This window comes from Marmota flaviventris, chromosome 7 (genome assembly GCF_047511675.1).
Source record: "Marmota flaviventris isolate mMarFla1 chromosome 7, mMarFla1.hap1, whole genome shotgun sequence".
Lineage (NCBI taxonomy): Eukaryota > Metazoa > Chordata > Mammalia > Rodentia > Sciuridae > Marmota > Marmota flaviventris.
In genome coordinates, this window is record NC_092504.1 from 137987403 (window position 1) to 138008193 (window position 20791).

The 20791-nt window shown below is 35.3% G+C and overlaps 1 protein-coding gene across 4 annotated transcripts in view; it reads left to right on the forward strand.

Annotated features, from left to right (window-relative positions):
• Mfsd8 (major facilitator superfamily domain containing 8) overlaps positions 1-19501 on the forward strand; it is an 88636-nt gene extending 69135 nt beyond the window's left edge. For all 4 annotated transcript variants that reach the window (XM_071614686.1, XM_027926803.2, XM_071614688.1 and 1 more), the window contains 8 exons: positions 907-1020; positions 3976-4120; positions 4869-4924; positions 7830-7938; positions 9872-10006; positions 13092-13195; positions 13276-13523; positions 16787-19501. In XM_071614686.1, coding sequence (XP_071470787.1) covers positions 907-1020; positions 3976-4120; positions 4869-4924; positions 7830-7938; positions 9872-10006; positions 13092-13195; positions 13276-13523; positions 16787-16993 — 1118 coding nt within the window. In that variant the 3' untranslated portion in view covers positions 16994-19501. The remainder of the gene's footprint in view (positions 1-906; positions 1021-3975; positions 4121-4868; positions 4925-7829; positions 7939-9871; positions 10007-13091; positions 13196-13275; positions 13524-16786) is intronic.
• Positions 19502-20791: the final 1290 nt, after the last annotated feature.

Below are 20791 nucleotides of genomic sequence, written 5' to 3' on the forward strand. Positions count from 1 at the left end.
TACGTGAAGCCCTCCCACACCACTCTATCCCTCGATCTTCCTTTTCTCTGATCTCTCTCTGGGACTTTCTTATAGTCTTGCATGGTTTAATCCTTTCTTGCTAGTCAGATGGTAAGCTCTTTGCAATTAGAGATAGTTATGACACTTTTTAATCTTCTCTGGCTCCTAGCAGAGTCTCTTGAACATAGTAAGTGCTCAGAAAAAGTTTTTTGGGTTTTGAGAATTGTATCCAGGGTTGCTCTATCACTGTGCTATATCCCCAGTCCCTCTTATATTTTGTATTTTGAGACAGGGTCTTGGTAAGTTGCCCAGGCTGGCCTGGAACTTGGTGATACTCCTGTATTAATCTCCTAAGCATCTGGGATTACAGGCATGCCCTACCACACCTGGCTCAATAAAACTCTTGAGGTAAATTGTTATTGGCTTTTTCCCCCGTTTCATATATTTCAGGTCTATGCATGCAGAGTTTGTGACTTTCCTTTAAAAATAGTTGTAAGCCTGGTATGGTGGTGCATGTCTATAGTTCCAGCTACTTGTGAGGCTAAGGTAAGAGGTCAAGGGCAGTCTGAACAACTGAGCAACTTTCTGTCTCAAAATAGATGCAAATAAAAAATGGTAGTATGCCATTCACTCATAGTTTTCTGAGTGCTTAATGGAGAAAGTTTGATATTTTTATAATGCCATTTTTCTATCCAAAACTGTTTTAATATTACTAAAAATTCTGTTTTCCATTAATTCATGCATTTGTTCAATAAACATTTCTTAAATGGTTTGTATGATCATAAAGAGGAAGCAGTGACTATAATGTTGACCAACATTTCTTTTTTTGCGTAGAGCCAAATTAAGTGCCATGTTATAAATTGAAGGATATTCTCTTTTATTGTGGTTTATTGTGTCTTTTCTTAGGAAATGTTGCAGTGGTTAGATCATATATTGCTGGTGCTACTTCCCTTCAGGAAAGAACAAGTTCTATGGCCAATACAAGCACGTGTCAAGCATTAGGATTTATTCTAGGTCCAGGTAGGTGCTCTTCACTTGTCATGATTTGAATTTGAATTGGGGAAACCCTTGTGTTTTAAAGATACATATAATCCAGTATAAAACCTCCTGGCTGATGGGCAAAATGAGGGAAACTAAATTTTTATTTTTACTTAATTTTTTGCAGTGCTGGGGATTGAACCAAAGGGTTTTTGTGTGCTAGGCAAGTGATCTGGCAGTGAGGCAAGGCTCATTTTACCTTGACACCAGTTCTCTCAAGTTAAATGCTATTTGTCCCACTTTACAGATGAGGATGCTAAAAGCAGAGAGAGCCTAAGAAAATTGGTTACCCAGATAGTAAATGGGAAATTCAGGTTCGGACCTAACTCTGACTCTTGTCAACTAATCAGTTTGATCTGACATCTCTGCAAGAGTTTATTTTTCCATTTATTGGAAACAATTCTTTTTACTAAAGTATTTGAGGAAAGTTATAAGATTCTTTACCCTTTAACCCTTTGCCCATAGTTTTAAGACTTTTCTACGGCTGAAGAAAATGAAAATGTGTTTCGTTTTGTGGATTTTTGGGGGATAGGGTGGGGCATTGGGATTGAACTCAGGTTGCTTAACCACTGAGCCACATCCACAGCCCTTTTTATTTTTTATTTTGAGACAGGGTCTCGAAAAGTTGATTAGGGCCTTGCTAAGTTGCTGAGCCTGGCCTTGAACTTGTGATCCTCCTGCCTCAAACTCCGGAGTTTTTGGGATTATAGGTGTGCACTCTCATGCCCGGTTGAAAGTGTTTACTATTTCTTCCAAAGCCTCTATCCTTTTGCTAAGTGTAAAAAAAAATTAATATGATTTTAATAATTCCCCAAGGCAAATTCATTTGGCTGAGTAGAGAAATTAGTCATTTTTTTCCAGTGTGTTTGAAATCAACTTTATTCAGAAATAATGTACATAGAATAAAATGTACCCAATTAGAAGTATACTTTGATATTTTGACAAATATATGAATTATGTCGTTTCAATCAAAATATAAAGCATTGATTATCTCAGAAGTTTGCTGTACACGATTTTATTTTCAACTATTCCACTTTCCCTGTCATTATAATTTATTTTCTCCCATTCTAGAATTTCATATACTTGGAAATATGTGGTATGATTCTTTATTTGGGACTGGTTTCTTTTGTTATTATGTTGTTTTGGTTGTTGATTATTTCATGTGTATTATTTCATATATTTCATGTTAAATATCTATGATTTTTTAAAAATGTGTTTCCCTGTATGTAATATGTCTTTGTTTCTTTGGCTGATTTTTGTTGTTGTTGTTTTAGTACCTTTTCTTTATTACTGCTTTTCAGAAATTTCATATGATATGCTTTTTAAAATTTTTTTGTTGTTGTTTATTGGGACTTTTTAAAAATTTCTTACATACATGACAATAGTGGAATGCATTTCATTCATAATTATCCATTCACAGCACAATTTTTCATAACTCTGTATATAAAGTATGTTCATGCCAAATTATGCCATTATACATGAGCTCTCTTTTTTTTTTGTATTACAATTCTTAATATATCTTTATACCAAAATTTATCATATCTCTGTTTGTATATAAGGTATGTTGACACCAAATTCACATCTTCATGCATGTATTTTGTATAATGATTACCGTCATTTTTAATGTCCAGAAAATATTGAAAATCCAGATACTTGGTCTATGCTTTGGCTGTTGATTACATTTATGAATATTATCAGTTTTGATCTAACTCAGTTTACTTCATCATTAGCACCTCACCCCCACCCTCAGTTCCCATTACTTCCTTTTCTTGAGCCAAAAATAGCTCAACAGAATAGGGTCTAATTCATAGGTTTATCCGAATCCTAATATTTTGGTTTAATATTCTGGAACAAATATAAGCACAAATGTAGACGGGTTGAACCTTAAGGCTATACTGTAAAGTACACGAGGACATAGCCTGGGTCTTCTTATTTTTCACTGTGCCTCCTCATTATTAGCACAATACCTTGTGTAGATAGAATATTGTTGACCACCTTCAAAGTTTTGAAAGATTATCTCATTTAAACAGTTTGTGTTATAGATAAGTAAATGGAAGCCTGAAGAGATTTGATGGCTTCTTCAGTAGTAAGCACTCAACAAGCGGTGCATTTACTGAATGCTTGCTATGGTCTGGGCACTGTTCTTTAGGTACAGCATCTCACTTCCTCCTCACCCTAAGGTTATATGCTAGTGATTAACAGAGCCTCATATAGAATTCAGACAGGAAAGCAAACCACAGTACTGTTGATGTCCAGTTTTGCCACAGATCAAATTTTAAATTATATCAAATATATATAATTTGGATATAAAAATAGTGATATTTAAAATATTTGACCTAAAATATGATGTTTTCTTTGTTATAATGAAACTGATTAAACTTTTATAATTTATTTATTGAAGAAACTGTATAACTTAAATTTCCAATTGGAATTTTTTTTGAGAAAAGAAGATCCTGGGGCTGGGGTGTGGCTCCATGGTAGAGCATGTGCTCTGCATCCTTGAAATGCTGGGGTTCATGCCTAGCACTCCTCCCCACTCCTCCACCCTATACCTCCAAAAACAAAAAGCAAAAAAAGGAGATATTGACAAGTAACTTAGATATAGTCCTTTGTGGATGCACATACGTCAGTTTCTCTCACTCTTTTATTATTGTCTCCTTAAGGAGTCTTTTCAGACATTTTTTTTCCGAGTTACTCCACCCCCATGAAATTTCAATGCCACATCTCTTCATCTATTTTTATGTGCTTTACAATAGAAGAAGGGAATTGTTGTTGCCACCCCGCAATAAGAACCAATTTTCTTGCTGCTGTGGGGAATGCGTGATGTAGATGGATGATTCCTTAATGTGACTTCCATTCTGAGACAAATGTCTTACTTTTTTTGAAGCCTGTGCCTCCCATATAATAATTCATTTGTGTACATTTTATTTTAATAAGTTTTTCAGACTTGTTTTGCTCTAATTGGAGAAAAGGGCGTGACATGGGATATGATTAAGCTACAGATAGACATGTATACAGCACCAGCTTTACTTAATGCCTTCGTTGGAGTTTTAAACATTATTCTGATCATCACTGTGTTAAGGTAATTAGAGATGATGATATAAATTTTCATAGATATAAATTTTAATAAGATTTGTCATTTTTGGTAGAAAATTATCCCTATGTAGTCTTTGTTTTTGATATTTATTATAGTTGTGTTCACATTCTTTGATCAGTTAAAGTATGTAGTGATGGCAACTATAATAGTAGACAACTTGATAAATGAGCACAGATTATGAAGATCTTTGAATATTCAAGATTTGATCTTTTTAAAAATTTAATCTTATTTGTTTTCAAGATTTGGTCCTATTGACTACGTGTTTCTAAGTAAGGGAATGTCACTGAAGCAGCATTTTAAGTAGATGAATGGATAAGTGTCTTAAATTTACAAGTTGCTTGGAATGTATGTCTCTTATATTAGAGATAATTTTAGAAAATTACAGATGTTTTATTAACTTTGTTTCTTTAGAATGCTTTATTCAATTGTCCAAAAGCGTTTGTATCTAATGTTTCAGATCACTGAAAATTTAAAATACTGACTAAAGTAGATCACATATGCTTTTGGATGCATTGGGTATTTTTTTTCATTTTATGGTTAGTATGATATGAATTATAACTTCTGTCTTTTTAAGTTTATTGGTTGTATTCATCAGTAGTAATTTCATTACTCAGAAGTCATTAAGGAAACTATATCAGAATGTAAAAAAATAGAAAACTAGAATTAAATCTGAACTGTTTCTGTATTATATTAATCATTTTCAAAATACAGTATTTACATTTTTCTTTTTAAGAGAACATCGAGTGGATGACTCAGGACGACAGTGTAAAAATATTAATTTTGAAGAAGGTACTGTTCACCTATTTGAGTAAATTACTTTGGCATTATCAAAGTGTTTCTAATGATTGTTTGTTGTTTGCCTGGATTATTCTTCTGAGGACAGTATAATGGGTGTTTGGGAAAAAGCTTCAAAACTGAAAGGTACCTAAATTGATTTTTTTTAAAAGAAATTTTCCCATATCAGTTATTTGACTCTCTCATGTTGGCTTATTATGAGTTAAAACCATTGCTAAGCCAGGCACCATGGCGCACGCCTGTAATCTCAGTGGCTGGGGAGGCTGAGGCAGGAGGATCGAGAGTTCAAAGCCAGCCTCATCAATAGTGAGATGCTAAGCAACTCAGTAAGACTCTGTCTCTAAATAAAATACAAAATAAAGTTGGGGATGTGGCTCAGTGGTTGAGTGCCCCTGAGTTTAATCCCCAGTTCCCGCACCTCCAAAAAAAAATTGCTAAGAATTATTTCGTGTTATTTTCGAACAATCAGTTTTCTAAAACTGTGCCTTTCTGTTTCAAGTAATTCTTTATTGCCTTATGGTTTCTCTTTATTGCCATATGGTTTCTCTTTTTTTTTCATTCTTTTATTATACTTTGTAAATGTACATTTTTCATCCTTTAGATCTTTCTTTGTCTCATAAATAATGTCCAACCTAGGAAGTGGATATATATTACCAAACACACTATTATTTAAGTGCTAACTGTCCTTGTTGGGGATTGTCTTTCCATGTTAAACTGTAGCCTGGTCCCTACCCTCAGTGAATTTTCAAAGCTATGGAAAAGACCCGGTGTTAATTTGCCAAGCACTTTCATATAAAATTGTTTTTAAATTTTAGAACATGTTTAGATAAAATGTTCATAATCAATTTTAAAATATTCTAGTTTATAGAGGTTTATCCTGGGATGATAATTTCCACTTACATAGAATTCAAAATCAATATATTAATGTAGTCTTTCCTCAAAATTCTTTTTTTTTCTTGTTTTTTTATTTATTAATGAATTGGGGGTTAAACCCAGGGGTGCTTAACCACTGAGCCACATCCCCAGCTCTTTGTATTTTTTAAGACAGTGTAAATTCTAGTCTGGCTTGGGGCAGTGCTGATAGTTGATTTGAAGAAGTCAAGACTGCCTTCTAGGTAGTGATTGAAAATCAAGGAGGTCTATCCAAAACAGTACAAGGGATGTGGGGAATATACCTCAGGAGTAGAGTGCTTGTCTAGCATGTGTGAGGATCTGGGTTCCATCCCCAGCACTACCAAAAAAATAATAATCAAAACAGTATTTGGGCCCCAAGGACCTTGAAGAAGATCTAAACAAGGGGCTGGGATTGTGGCTCAGCGGTAGAGCACTTGCCTAGCATATGCGAGGCCCTGGGTTCAATCCTCAGCACCACATAAAAATAGATAGATAAAAATAAGATATTGTGTCCAACTACAACTTAAAGGGGAAAAAAAAAAAGATCTAAACAAAGGTGACCTGTTCTCTCTGCATGGTTAGAAGAAAGGAAGGTCTCAAGCTAGATATCTCAAGTTGCTAATTCCGCCCAAGTCTAGTAGACTATTTCCAGATCTACTTTTTATTGGAGGAAGATATCCTTCTCTCGCATGCTGAGGTAGAAAGGCAGATTCCATCATTAAAAATGATAGAAACTTTACTGTCATAGGAGAGTTGTACCAACCCCTTCCTGCGACTACATGCACACTTAAAAATAATGTACATAAGTGACACATTTTGACATACTCACATGGCTTATGCTGGGTACATGGATGAATTGCAAAATGGCATAATGGGTTTACATGTATGGATGTAAATGGGGCATACATCACAGTGACATTGGGAATAGCTCAAGTTAAGTGTGCAGTTTAACTACACGGTTCAAGATGAGAACTCATTACACTCACTTTGCCTTCCCACTTAATTAAAAAAACCCATCAAATACTAGTTATTTCTCTGTAAGATATGAGTAACAAGGATTTTTTTTTTAAATGGCAGTGTTTTAAAATGGCATAAGAATTTTTATTAATACTGATTTCATGTAACATTGAAATTAAAAATACATATCTATTTAAGTGAATCGTAGACTGGGGACTGATTTAGTAAAACAATTTTAATTCTTCATGAAATCATTTTAAATTTCAGATTTAGTAAGATAGAAAAAATCAGCAATTGAAATTTAAAGCAAATTTAAATAAATACATTCTTACAGAATTCTATATCATTTTATTACCAAATTCTGTAAAATACATACATTTTGATTAGAGATACCAAACAGAATGTTCCCTGAAGATAGAAAATTGAAGTATATTGCCAGGGGTTCGAGGCAGAAGTGCCTGCCTCACGTGTATGGGGCCCTAGTTTGTTTGATCACCAACACACAAAAAAAATTGAAATATTTTTCCTGTTGGGGGTTCACTTTACTTTTTTTTTTTTTAAGTTGTCAATGGACCTATATTTTTATTTATTTGTATGTGGTGCTGAGACTATCCGAGTGCCTCACATGCTAGGCAAGGGCTCTACCACCAAGACACAACCCCAGCTCTCACTTTACTTTTGTGTAGTACCATTTAAAAATTTAAGTATGATTTAACCATTATTCCTGGACAGGTACTGTGATGTACATCTGTAATCCCAGGACCTGTAGAAACTGAGGCAGGATAGTTGTAAATTTAAGGCCAGCCTTGGTAAGGTAGTGAGAGCCTGCCTCGGAATGAAAAATAAAAAGGACTCGGGATGTAGCTTAGTGAGTATTATGGTGCCCAGTACTGCAGGAAAAAATATTTGTGTCGTAGAAATCCTGTTACTTTTAAACTTCTTTGAAGCCTAAAAATAATATTTATTTATAGAATTAATTATATGTAACACATTATTTTAGTATATATATATATATAGGTAATCTAATTTTTTTCTTATTTACCTATAGCAAGAATAGATGAAGTTCAGGATTCCCAAGGAAATATTGATCAAGTTGCTGTTGTGGCTACCAATGTTCTGTTTTTTGTGATTTTATTTATATTTGCCCTTTTTGAAACGTAAGTTTTATTCTGTCTTCATCTAAATCAGACTATTTATTAATTTGTATTTCTTAATGCAGTATTAATTAAACATACTGATATTATAAAATATCTAATGTAGGGCATATTTTTCTTATGATGTAAAAAGTATATATTAATTTTGTATCATGATTTAATTAACTTTAAGCTATATAGCTCTATATTTATGTATGCAGCGTTCAGTGTGGCAACTTTAGATGTATTTAATCCTTGATTATGAAAAAAGAAAAATTAGTATAAAATCTCCTGTAGGCTTCATTGACTTTAATTATCATATGGCCCTTTCATTTTAAAAATACTTTTCTGTTAGACTATAAAGATAGTACATTCTTGCTGGGCGCCGTGGCACATGCCTGTAATCCTAGCGGCTCTGGAGGCTGAGACAGGAGGATTACAAGTTCAAAGCCAGCCTCAGCAGTTTTTAGCGTTGTAGCATATATCAGAATTTCTTAACTTTTTAAAGCTGAGTAATATTCCATTGTAGGTATTGTTACATTTTATTTATCTGTTCATCTGCTGACACTTTGATTGTTTTACTTTTTGTATTACAAATAATGTTGCTATGAACATTGACGTATGAATATTTGTTTGACTCTTGGCTTTCAGTTCTTTAGGGTATAGTAGAGATTGAACTCAGGGGCGTGCTGTACCACTGAGCTACATCCCCACTCCACACACGCTGTTTTTCTTTTTTGGAGATAGTGTCTTGCTAAATTGCTAGGCTGGCCTCAATGTGTGATCCTCTTGCCTCAGCTTCTTGAGTTGCTGGGCTTACAGGCCGGTGCCATCACACCAGGCTTTCATGCTTAATTTTTTGGGAAACTACCAATCTGTTTTCTTTTTTTTTTTTTTTTAAAGAGAGAGGGGGAGAGAGAGAGAGAGAGAGAGAGAATTTTTTTAATATTTATTTTTCAGTTATCGGCGGACACATCATCTTTTTGTATGTGGTGCTGAGGATCGAACCCAGGCCGCACGCATGCCAGGCGAGCGCGCTACCGCTTGAGCCACATCCCCAGCCCAGACCAATCTGTTTTCTTTATCAACTCACATGATTTTAAAGCTTAAACTACACTTGTTCTTTTTAAAAACATTTTAAATATAAATGCCATTTTGTAGTCAGTTAACAGGAGGAGGGAAAATGTGGGAAAAGAAGCTTGGAAAGGAAGGAGACAATCATATAAAGGAAGAGAGAAATTCAGAGGTAGGGAGAAATCTGTATACTTAGGTAGGGATAAAAGAGACTGAGGAAGAGAAAAATAATCCAAAGGATTCTAATACTTATTAGCAACGTTTCACTGGAAATAAAGCAATTTATTTATTTTTTTTAGCAGTATAGTGTATTTTATAAAGATAATTAAAATAATAGGCATTATTTTATAAACAAATAAGAACAGTTCTGGGCAGCTTGCAGCGTATACAAATGACAACTTAAAAATTTACTTTTGCAGAGGTTCTTTAAGGAGGAACACTGGTCACCATATAGAAAGAACACCCTCAAGGGAGACCAGTCACTGGCAGGCCCGCCCTCCCAGACTCAAAGCTTCACTGAGAAGAGAGATCTGTTTAAACCAAAGAGTAATCATAATGATTTAGTTATGTTTGAATGATAGGGGTTATGATTGGTTTGGTTTAATTCCTTTTCCTGTTTTTTAGACTTTCTGCAGTACAGCTACAGCTATATTACTTATGTAATTAAAGTAAATATTAATAAATAGGGAAGCTTAGGTATGTAGCAACAAAATATGCTTAAGATGTGTTTATTCAATCTTGCTTATAACATAGGTAGGCCATTGTCATTGTTAAAAGGGATGCAAATACTTGAATGTGAAGGTATCATTAAAGCTTATACTTCATTTTAACAATTACTGTGATTTAAATAAAATAACAATGGTTTATTTTTTATTTTTCTTAGAATCCTTGCTCCATTGACAATGGACATGTATGCTTGGACTCAAGAACAAGCTGTATTGTATAATGGAATAATACTTGCTGCTCTTGGAGTTGAGGCAGTTGTTATTTTCATGGGGGTTAAATTACTTTCCAAAAAGTAAGTTTTGTCTGGTTTTGTTTCAAATCTAGTTTTTAAAAATCAAAACATGAAACATGGGCTGGGGTTGTGTCTCAGCGGTAGAGCGCTCACCTGGCATGTGCGAGGCCCTGGGTTCGATCCACAGCACCACATAAAAATAAATAAATAAAGATATTGTGTCCAACTAAAAAAAGAAAAAACATGAAACACAGCTAGCTAATAACAATGTCAGTGAATATGCTATAAAATTTTTCTCTCGTTTATGTATTAGTTTTAGTTTTGGAAATTTTTAAATAGATTTAAATTAGATTGTTAAGCATGATATTTCTGTGTTCTGGCATTTTTTAATACTGTTTTTATGTTTTTTATACTTTATTTGCTGAGGATCGAACCCAGGGCCTCGAACGTGCTAGGCAAGCGCTCCATCACTGATCCACAACCACAGCCCCTCTGGCCTATCTTTGGTGAAGCAAAATATTTTACCAAGCAAATAACTGTCTACTAATGTAGCTTTTGTGTGTTATGAAATAGTTTAAAAAGTATTTCTAAAAGTTTTATGTGTTTCATAAGACATTGTCCTGCCATATGTAATATGTTATATAACAGAAAAGATTTGGTGATTAAATTTGGAAAATTTTGGTTAAGATTAATGAACTAATTGATTTTAGAACATTTAAGTCTTTAGTATGTAAAGATCATATAATATGGCAAATACAGTTTGTAGCATTTCTCAAAACTACTATTTTTAAAAGAATTTCTTTATGAAAGTGTAACTATAAGGAGCACACTTTGGAGGAAGTTCAGTCACCAACTCTAATGCAGGATGTTAACTGACCAAATCAGTTCTAATGCTTGTTAAAATCAATCAACAGATATTGAATTGGTATGTAGGGTCAGATTGCAATGGAGGGTGCTATGGAGACAGAAATCTTGCTGCAAAAATAGAGCAGTGCTGTGTATATGAAATGTCCAGTTCTGTACCTTCAAAGAACTTGTGTTGGGGGCAGTAAACATGATGTGAAGGCAAGTCTTGGTGAGCACTGTGAAGAGTCTGGGAGTGGTCCAGGAAGCATGGCGGAGGAAGTCATATTCAGAAAGACTTCAGGGGCTGTGGTTGTGGCTCGGTGCTAGAGCATTTGTCTAGCATATGTGAGGCACTAGGTTTGATTCTAGGCACCACATAAAAATAAACAAAATAAAGTTATTGTGTCCATTAAAAAAAAAAAAAAGACTTTAGTGAAGTTGGAGATCAGCCATATACTCAGTCTTCTCTTTTCTGCGAAGACTGAGTTTTTGGGTTTTTAAGAAACAAGCAAAAAGGCCAGTTTGACCAAAGTAGAACTAGAGAAATGCCAAATGGTACAGAAGGTTTGAAAGCTGAGGAGCCTACTGGTTCTCTGAGGGTGATAGGATGCCTTCGGTTTTCAATTTTTTTTAAATGTTGTTAGTTTTGTTTGCTTTTGAAAGCTTCTGGTTTTGTTTATATATTTTACTCTTAATATGCAAAACTTCCACATACAGAGGTCTAGAGAGCATTATGTTCTGCACCTCTAGTATCCATTATCTAGCTCCAACAATTACATACACTGGGACAGTGTCATCTTTGTCTCCACCTACTACTCCACACTTTCTTTCCCCTGCATCTGGATTATTTTGAACCTGAAACCAGACATCATTTCATACTTTCCATAAATATTTCATTAACTCAAAGTTTAACATTGACACCATCATCACATCTAAAAAGTGAACAGTGATTTCTGAAAATTGTCACATATCTAGACAGAGTTTGTGTTTTCTTGACTATTTCACATGAATTTAGTTTGTTCCTCGGTTTGCTTTCTTGATTCAATCTCTTTCATTGACTGGTTTCTTCCCTCCCTTTGTCTTTCTCTTCTTCCCCCCTTACAAATTGAGGCCAGGATGTTTATGTTGTAGTTTCCGCTTTTTGGATCTTGCTAGTGTTTAAAATATCCCTTTGTTTACTATATTTTGAAAACTGATCTGTACTTAGATCTAAAAGTTTAAAGGGATTTGGGTTCCATTTTTTGGCAAGAAAATAAGTGGTGTGATATTCTTACCTGAGAAAAAATATAACGTGTCTTTTTTCTCTCCTTATGATGTAAGTCACGATCGATCATTTCCTGAATCCATCCAAGGGTCCTTTTTAAGTGCTGACAAGTTTGCCCTCCAGATCTGAGGCTCCCCATCCATAGACTTAACCAAACTCAGATGAAAATATTTGGGGGGAAAATTGCATCTGCACTGAACCTGGAGTTTTTTCTCAACATCAGTTCCTAAATAATATAGTATAAAAGTATATACATTTATATTTTGAGGTATTATAAGTAATGTAGAGATGACTTAAAATACAGAGCAGGATGTTTGTAGGTTATTACCCTTTACTGTGCCATTTTACATGAGGGACTTGAGTGTCCTTGGATTTTGGTAACCTCAAGGGGCTCTTGAAACCAATCCCTTGCAGATACTGGGGGACAACTGTATTTTAATTCCATAAAACATTTATTTACTAGAATACATTCTACTAAAAAAACCTTCTCTTCACCAACCCTTTGATTATTGTGAGGTACAGTACAGTTTGCATAAGAAAGGATACATGTTTGATTTTTTTCCTTTAATTTAACTGTTATTTAAAATGATAAGATGGCTCTGTGGCATCCTCAAAAAGTGACCAGAGAGTGTTCCATCTTAGGATAGTATGAATTTATAGATTATAACACTTTCTTGTATTTCAGTTAATTCCCATTATTATTATTTTTTCTTTTTGGTGTTCATATTGCTAAGTTGTTGGCCAACTTCTTCAAATTGGCTGAGTACTATTTTCATGACCTCATAGTCACTAATAGCTTCTTTGCTTTCCAGTAGGAAAAGATATTCTAGTTTCAACTTCTGGATTTCCTGTCCCAGACCTGAAATTGGCTATTTTTTTTTATAGAAGTCTTGGTTGCTTTTAGTGGGAAATTATGTATTGCATTTACAAGTATCACAAAAGTATCAAAATTTTATAGTGTTTTAATTATACAAGTAATGGAACTTTTGTTACTATGTTTCATTTTAAAATTACAGAATTTCTGTTCTTTGACAGGATTGGTGAGCGAGCTATTCTACTGGGAGGACTCATCGTTGTGTGGGTTGGCTTCTTTATCTTGTTACCTTGGGGAAGTCAGTTCCCCAAAATACAGTGGGAAGGTACATGATTCTATAACATTATCTCCTGGTGTTTAGCTAAAATTAGCAAGTCCTACACCATACTAATTTTGTTTTCACAGATTTACATAATAATTCAATCCCTGATACCACATTTGGGGAAATTATGATTGGTTTTTGGAAGTCTGCAAGAGAATATCATAATGAACGGCCAGTTGGTTGCCCAGTTGAGCAAGCCTGGTGCCTCTACACCCCAGTGATCCACCTGGCCCAGTTCTTCACATCAGCTGTGCTGGTTGGAATAGGCTATCCAGCCTGTAATGTTATGTCTTATACATTATATTCAAAAATTCTAGGACCAAAGCCTCAGGTAAGCAGGCTTCCCTGACATTGCAATTATAAGACATACTTACTGTAGCACATTGGGGGATTTTTACCACATTTATTAGCATTTTAAGTTTTAAAAAGCAAAAAACCTTTGTCAAGTATTTATAAGGTTTATTTACTGAAACTTCACAAACAGTATGCTAATGTGATTAGGATGCTAGTGATTATGAGCTCAAAATCATTTTCACTGAAAAAAAAATTTGAAGCATAAATTTCTGAAACTCTTAAATTAGGCAACAGTAAGGGAACCATAATTGGTAGCCACGTTTGGATCTAGGCTTAATTTCTTCTGACTCCAGAAGCCATTACTAAGAGATGAAAAGCACAAATATCTTAAAAGTTTACAAAGGCTATGTATATTTTTAGATTATTATTTTGTGGTGCTTGGGATCAAACCTACAGGCTAGACAAGCACTATATCACTGAACTGCATATACCTTCAGCCTAAAACTAACTTTTTTTGGGGGGGGTACTGAGGATTGAATTCAAGGGCACTCAACCACTGAGCCACACCCCCAGCCCTATTTTGTACTTTATTTAGAGATAGGGTCTCACTGAGTTGCTTAGTGCCTCACTTTTGCTGAGGCTGGCTTTGAATTCCCATCCTCCAGCCTCAGCCTCCAGAGCTTCTGGGATTATAGGCATGTGCCATCGTGCCCAGTTCCAAAATTAACTTTTAAGTAAGAATTTCATGGACCAAAGTTATAGCTCAGTGGTAGAACACTTACCTAGCATACATAAGGCCTTGGGTTTGGTACCCAGAGCTGCAAAAATGAATAAATAAGAATTTTAATTCTCTCATTCATTATATAAAATTGGAAAAAAATACAGAAGCAAAAAGAAAACTATCAGAGAGGCAATTACTACTAAGATTTTGATGAAGTTATGCTTCTATGCTTATGAGTGTTCAACACAAAAATGGCATCAAAAATATATAACATGTTGTGAATACTCTTCCATGCCATTTGATTTTCTTTTAGTGAATTTTTTTTTTTTTTTTTGTACCAGGGATTGAACTCAGAGGCACTTGACCATTGAGCCACATCCCTAGTCCTATTTTGTATTTTATTTAGAGACAGGGTCTTACTGAGTTGCTTAGTGCCTCGCTGTTGCTGAGATTGGCTTTTAACTTGAGATTCTCCTGCCCCAGCCTCCCAAGCCACTGGATTACAGGTGTGCACCACTAAGCCAGCTAGTGAATTATTTTAATGGAAACATTGTACTCCATTTATTCTTTCTTCGGTACCGGGATTGAACCCAGAGGCTTTCTACCTTTTTATTTTATTTTGAGACAGGGTCATGGTAAGTTGCTGAGGCTGACCTCAAATTTGGGATCTTTCTATCTGAGTCTCCAGAGTAGCTGCAATTACAGGTGTGCACCACCACATTCAGCTGTGCTATCATTTAGACTATTTTCAGATTTTGCTTCTAACTCTTATTCTATTTTTTTTGGTAGTTCTGGAGATTGAACTTGAGGCCTCAAACATGCTAAGTATGTGCTCTACTGTTGAGCAAAAACTCCAGCCCTGACCACAAAATAAAAATATTATCTACCTCCTTTTAAAATTAAGATGATAGCTTTACTCAAATAGGGTTCTTTATTGGAATCAGCAAGGAGAAAAATCTATAGATAAAATATTTTGGTAGGGTTTTTTTTTTTGGGGGGGGGGGTGTATTTTCCGTGCTGTGTATTGAACCCAGGGCCTCAAGTATGTGAGCTAGGTTCTCTACCAATAATAAAGTACACCTCCAGTCCTGGGTTTGTTTTTAACCTGAATACTATATTTTCAGTTTTTCAAAATTAAGAATAAAGGCATAAGCTGGATGCTATGGCATATGCTTATAATTCCAGCTACTGCAGAGTCTGAGAAAGGAGGTTCACTTGAGCCCAACATAGACCCTATCTCAAAAAAAAAAAAAAAAGCTGGGTGTGGAGGCACATACCTGTAATCCCAGCAACTGGGGAGGCCCAGGCAGGAGGATCACAAGTTTGTGGCCAGCCTCAGCAACTCAGTGAGGCACCAAACAATTTAGCAAGACCCTGTCTCACAATAAAAATTAAAAGCGGTGGGGATGTTGCTCACTGGTTAAGCACCCCTGAGTTCAGTCCTTAGTACCAAAAGAGAGAAAAAAATATTAATTACAAAAGCAATATATGATTGTTATAATAAAATTCAAATTATTTAAAAATGTAAACAGGAGAAAAAGAAGACTCCCCTTATCTTCACTGCACCAGATGCTATTAACTTCATTTGAACCCTCAATATATTTTTCTTTGCCTATTCAAACAGCTATTCAATGCCTTTTAAAAAAGGCACAATAGATTATAGTACATATATATGTAGTTTTTCTACAAATAATTATTATTTTTTTTAACTTTAGGCACTATCATGGAAAGAAGTAATTACATTAATATGTTATTCTTTTTTTTTTTTTTTTTTTAACCTGTCCGAGATTTTATTAGCAGGACCGTAGTGGCCAGTCGCAGAAGAGAAGGGGGTGGAGGGGGGGGGGGAGGCTGAGAGGGAGAAGAGTAAGAAGGAGAGAATAGAGAGGAGAGGGGGGAGAGAGAAAGAGAGGGGAGAGTAATCTTTCTTATGAAAAGTAATCTTTCTTATGAAAGATTTTACCCTGTATAAGACCTTATACTTTAACTGATCCCCATTCCAGTTATTAAATGTATCATAATTTATTTAGTTGATTTACTATGGACACTCAGGTTGTTTTCAGTCTGGGGTTATCAAGCGTGATGCTGCACTGAATATTCTTGGGTAGATTGTGTGGGTTAGGGTTTGGGATATGTAGTTGTAGGAGTGGTATTATGATATAAAGTGGTGCAGATGGGTGGCCCAAACACAACTTTCTGAGTTTTAGCCTGTTAAGCAGGAACAACACTTATTGACAAACGTTGTAAAAATGTGAAACAATATATATATAAACCCCTAACTCAGCATCTGGCATGCAGCAAATACAAAATAAATATTATTTTTAAATGGCATATGAATAAATTATCTTGTTTCCGGGGCTTCACCTGATATTAAGTTTGTTCCTTTAGGGCTGAGGATGTAGGTCAGTGGTAGAGTGCTTGCCTATCATATGTGAGGACCTGGGTTCAATCCCCAGTATCAAAAAAAAAAATGTTTTTTTAAACTGACTATAATATGAACAAAGTTCATTATTCAAGATTTGTTTTAAAATTACTAACCCTTAATATTTTTCTGCTTGTCCTCTGCTCACTCTCCACAGGGAGTGTATATGGGCTGGCTGACAGCTTCTGGAAGTGGAGCCCGGATTCTTGGGCCTGTGTTCATCAGTCACGTGTATACTTACTTGGGGCCACGATGGGCGTTCAGCCTTGTGTGTGTGATCATCCTGCTCACCATCACACTCCTCGGAGCGGTTTACAAGAGACTCATTGCCTTTTCTGTAAGATGTGGGAGGATTCAGGAGTAAGTAAGGTAGCTAAGAATATGGTGGAACATACTTGATTTGTGTGGCATTTCCTAGTCGAAAGCTATGCCCCACAATTGCTACGATCCAGTCACCATATACAGGCTGTGGAGACATTGCACATTTTGAAAAACAAGAACATATGTAAATAACAGGGGATTCTACATGTGATTGTGAATAGTAGGACACATAAAACATTCTGAGTCATAATTTCCTATATTTTTCTTATTATGCCCTTTTGGGATTTCATGAACTAAACAGTGAGTGGCAGTGGTCTATAGGTGTGAAAACTACACTCTTAGTACAGACTACAAAAGTGTCATTAAAATAATGAGAGAATATGCAGTGGAACCAGGACAAGTTCTGTACCAATTAGCTGTATTATAGAATGAAATTATAGAATTTTTTTTGCCTAAAGAGGTATTTTAATTTAAAGACAACTACTTTTTATTTATAAAAACACATTTTCTGTTCTTACATTTCCTTGCGAAGTAAAAATCATGACCCTTAAATTCTCCATTTAGCATGCCTGCCATCCTTCCTGTCTTATATAAATCTTTATTGTAATACTGCATCTCTGTCTTATTTTAGTTCAGTATTTCACTAAACTCTAAATTGATATGTGAGCAAGAAAAATGCTAATATTTGAAAAATGAAGAGGTCAAAATGGATATCTTGGCCTTTAGTGGAGTTACACTATTTAATTCTTGGAAGTGCTAATAATTCACTTTGTATCCATGTATTCAACAGTACATGATTTCTTAAAATTATTGCTATATCCCAACTCCTTTAAGCTTTAGAGAAAAATTCACTGTGATTAAATATTGCCCATCTAAATTACAAGAGGGAACACAACAGTCCCTTGTCTGCAGAGCTGTTAAAGAGCTATAGAATTTTAGTTGGATTTTAAATTTGGATGGGAACTAACAGCCCTGTCAATTCAGGTTAATAAGCATCTGAGCAGAATGGCTTTCATCGAACAGTTTATTGGTACATAGGATGCTGGTAAGTTACTAGTACGGAACTGTACACGTGGTAATAACAAAACTGCAAAAATAGTGGTAAATATCCTTCCAAAAGTTTCCTATTTTACGTTATAAGCATTTCCAAATCTTAAGAATAAATACATAATCTGCACTTTACAGTAAGAAATACTCCTCCACCCAATTTCATCAGCTCTAATGGAAGGCTTAATGTTCTCGAACTCACTGTACAGTTGTTTTAGAGGTTTTTCACTCTTCTCCACCTCCCTAGCAGGACTCTGCTTACAGGTCATCAGCAAGCTTCTGGCAATTTGGTGAAATCCTGGAATCACCTTTACCTTTCATTTTGAAGCTTCTCAGTTTCTGTCTCACTTTTAATCATAAAGAGCAAACTCCACCCTTGGTTTGGGTAGTGTGTGCACGATAGATAATAACAATCATGATAATAATAACAACGAATATTTATGGAATTCTTTCCATATTCCTGGTAACGTGTAATTTATCACAACTATTCTATAGGGTGAGGATACTGTTATTCCCATTTTAGAGATGGAAGAATGAAGGCATAGAGAAGTTACTTGTCTAGGTCTTTCGTCTAGTTCTTAACCACTATATTTTTCATAAGGGAAAATAACCATGAAGTTGGATTATTAATAGATTACTAATTGTGAGGTAAATTAAGTTACCTGTACCAGTGACTTTTGTTAGCAGAAATATTTGGCAAACAATTAACACCTCTCCCCCAGAATTTTATCATAAAACATATAGCATGTTTTTAACAAGAATATGACAAGAAAAATTCCCAGCTTCTAAAGTTATTCTTTGGTTACAATTCAGATAAACTGTAACCTTGCAAAACTGACTGCCACCTTCTTTTTTATTGACAGTGCTTTCTTGGTCTAACACCAAAGATAGGGCAATAACAGGTTTTGGGAAAGAACAGGGAAGTAGTTTGAGAAATAATTAAATAACTTAGTTTAACTCTTCCATTGGACAAAATGAGTATAACTTAAAGATGATGTAGAGTCCTTAAATTATGAAAAACTAGGAGTGGTTTACATTGCCAGGCATGGTGGCATATGCATTTTATAATCCCAGCAACTTGGGAGGCTGAGGCAGGAGGATTGAAAGTTTCAGGCCAACCTAGGCAATTTGGCAAGATCCTGTCTCAAAACAAAAAGTGCTAAGAATGTGGCTCAGTGGCAGAGCACCCTGGGTTCAATGCCCAGTACCAGGAAAAACCAAAAGAACATATTTAGAAAAAGATATTTTTGAAGACCTAAGCATATTTTGAGTGGATTTATAACTTCATAAAATATTCTATTTTGCTAAGCTTGTCTTGTATTTTCTTACATAAGGTGAAATAAAGTTTATAACTTTTTTATCTGGACAAGGATAAACTATTTGCATCTGTTCAAGAATTAATTTATTTTGAGAAGAAATTCTGTGTACTATTGTAGATTCATGTGTAATTTTGTCTGTTGTATTGTGAATGTTCACTTTCTAATAAACAAATTTATGTACCTTAGCCTTAAAATTTTAACCATACTTTCAGTACATATTTAAGGGGACACCCACTATATGACAATTACTATGTAATTGTTGAATATGGAGCAGGAAAAATATACAGAGCCCCTCCTCACAGGAGGCAGGAGTTTCATGTTACATGGCTGAGTATGACTGAGGAAAAGTGACGTGTGAGGAAACAGGAGTGTAGGGAGCTCTGAGAGTAACAGGGAACCAGGACCAGGAAAGTTGGGAGCATGTCTCTAATGAAGTAATGATTACCTAAGACCTGATGGAAGAGGATGATTGGGATTGGTGAGGAGTGGGACAGGCAGGACATATAGGAACCCGAGAGGTGAGATCATCTTGGAGGTCCCAGAACCAAAAGCCGACCTGAGGAAGCTGGAGTACAGCGATGAGGAGCAAAATTCTGTTAGTTGAGGCTAGGGGAACCAAACCAATCAGGATTCCTTGTTAAATTAAAAGCCCTAATTCTAAAGAAAATACCAAACAAAACATTATGAATACATTTCTAGTAATGTCAACAATTTCTAAATAATCCTATCAAGTTAAAATCTCAACCACAATGAAGTGACCAACTCAGATTGCAGAAGGTATTTTGACATGTATCTTGACAAAGGATGCACACCTAGAGTTCTAGATGCCACTGAGAAAATGCAGACACCCCAATGTGAAAAGGTAGATTGTCATTCAATAAAAAGCACAATTTTTAGTAATAGGGGAAATGTAATTTAAAGTCAGATTGTTCCTCATCCTCACCAGAACCTGGTGTTGGAATCATTTTAAATTAGTGCCAATTTGACAAGCACAGAATAGTACATTTGTACAATTCTGTTATTAATATTCTGTACTATTCTGTGCTTGTCAAATTGGCACTAATTTAAAATGACTACAACACCAGGTTCTGGTGAGGATGAGGAGCAATCTGTACTTTCATATACTGCAGAAATATAAAAAAATTGGCATTATCTACCGAAGTTTAAGATAAATAATTCCCAAGATCCAACAAGTTCATGTCTTGAACTTGTGTGCAGGTGCACCAGAATCCCAGTGACTCTAGGCTGAGGCAGGAGGATCCCAAGTTCAAGGCCAGCCTCAGCAACTTAGTGGGATACTGTCCCAAAATTAAAAAAAAAAAAGTGTGCGGGGTGTGTGTATGTGTGTGTGCAGCGGCTCAGAGGCTAAGTGCCCCTAGGTTCAATCCCCAGTGCCAAAAAAAGAAGATAAATACAATATACACCCCCAAAAAATGACCTAGGAGGAAACATGAGGGGGTATATATATATATATA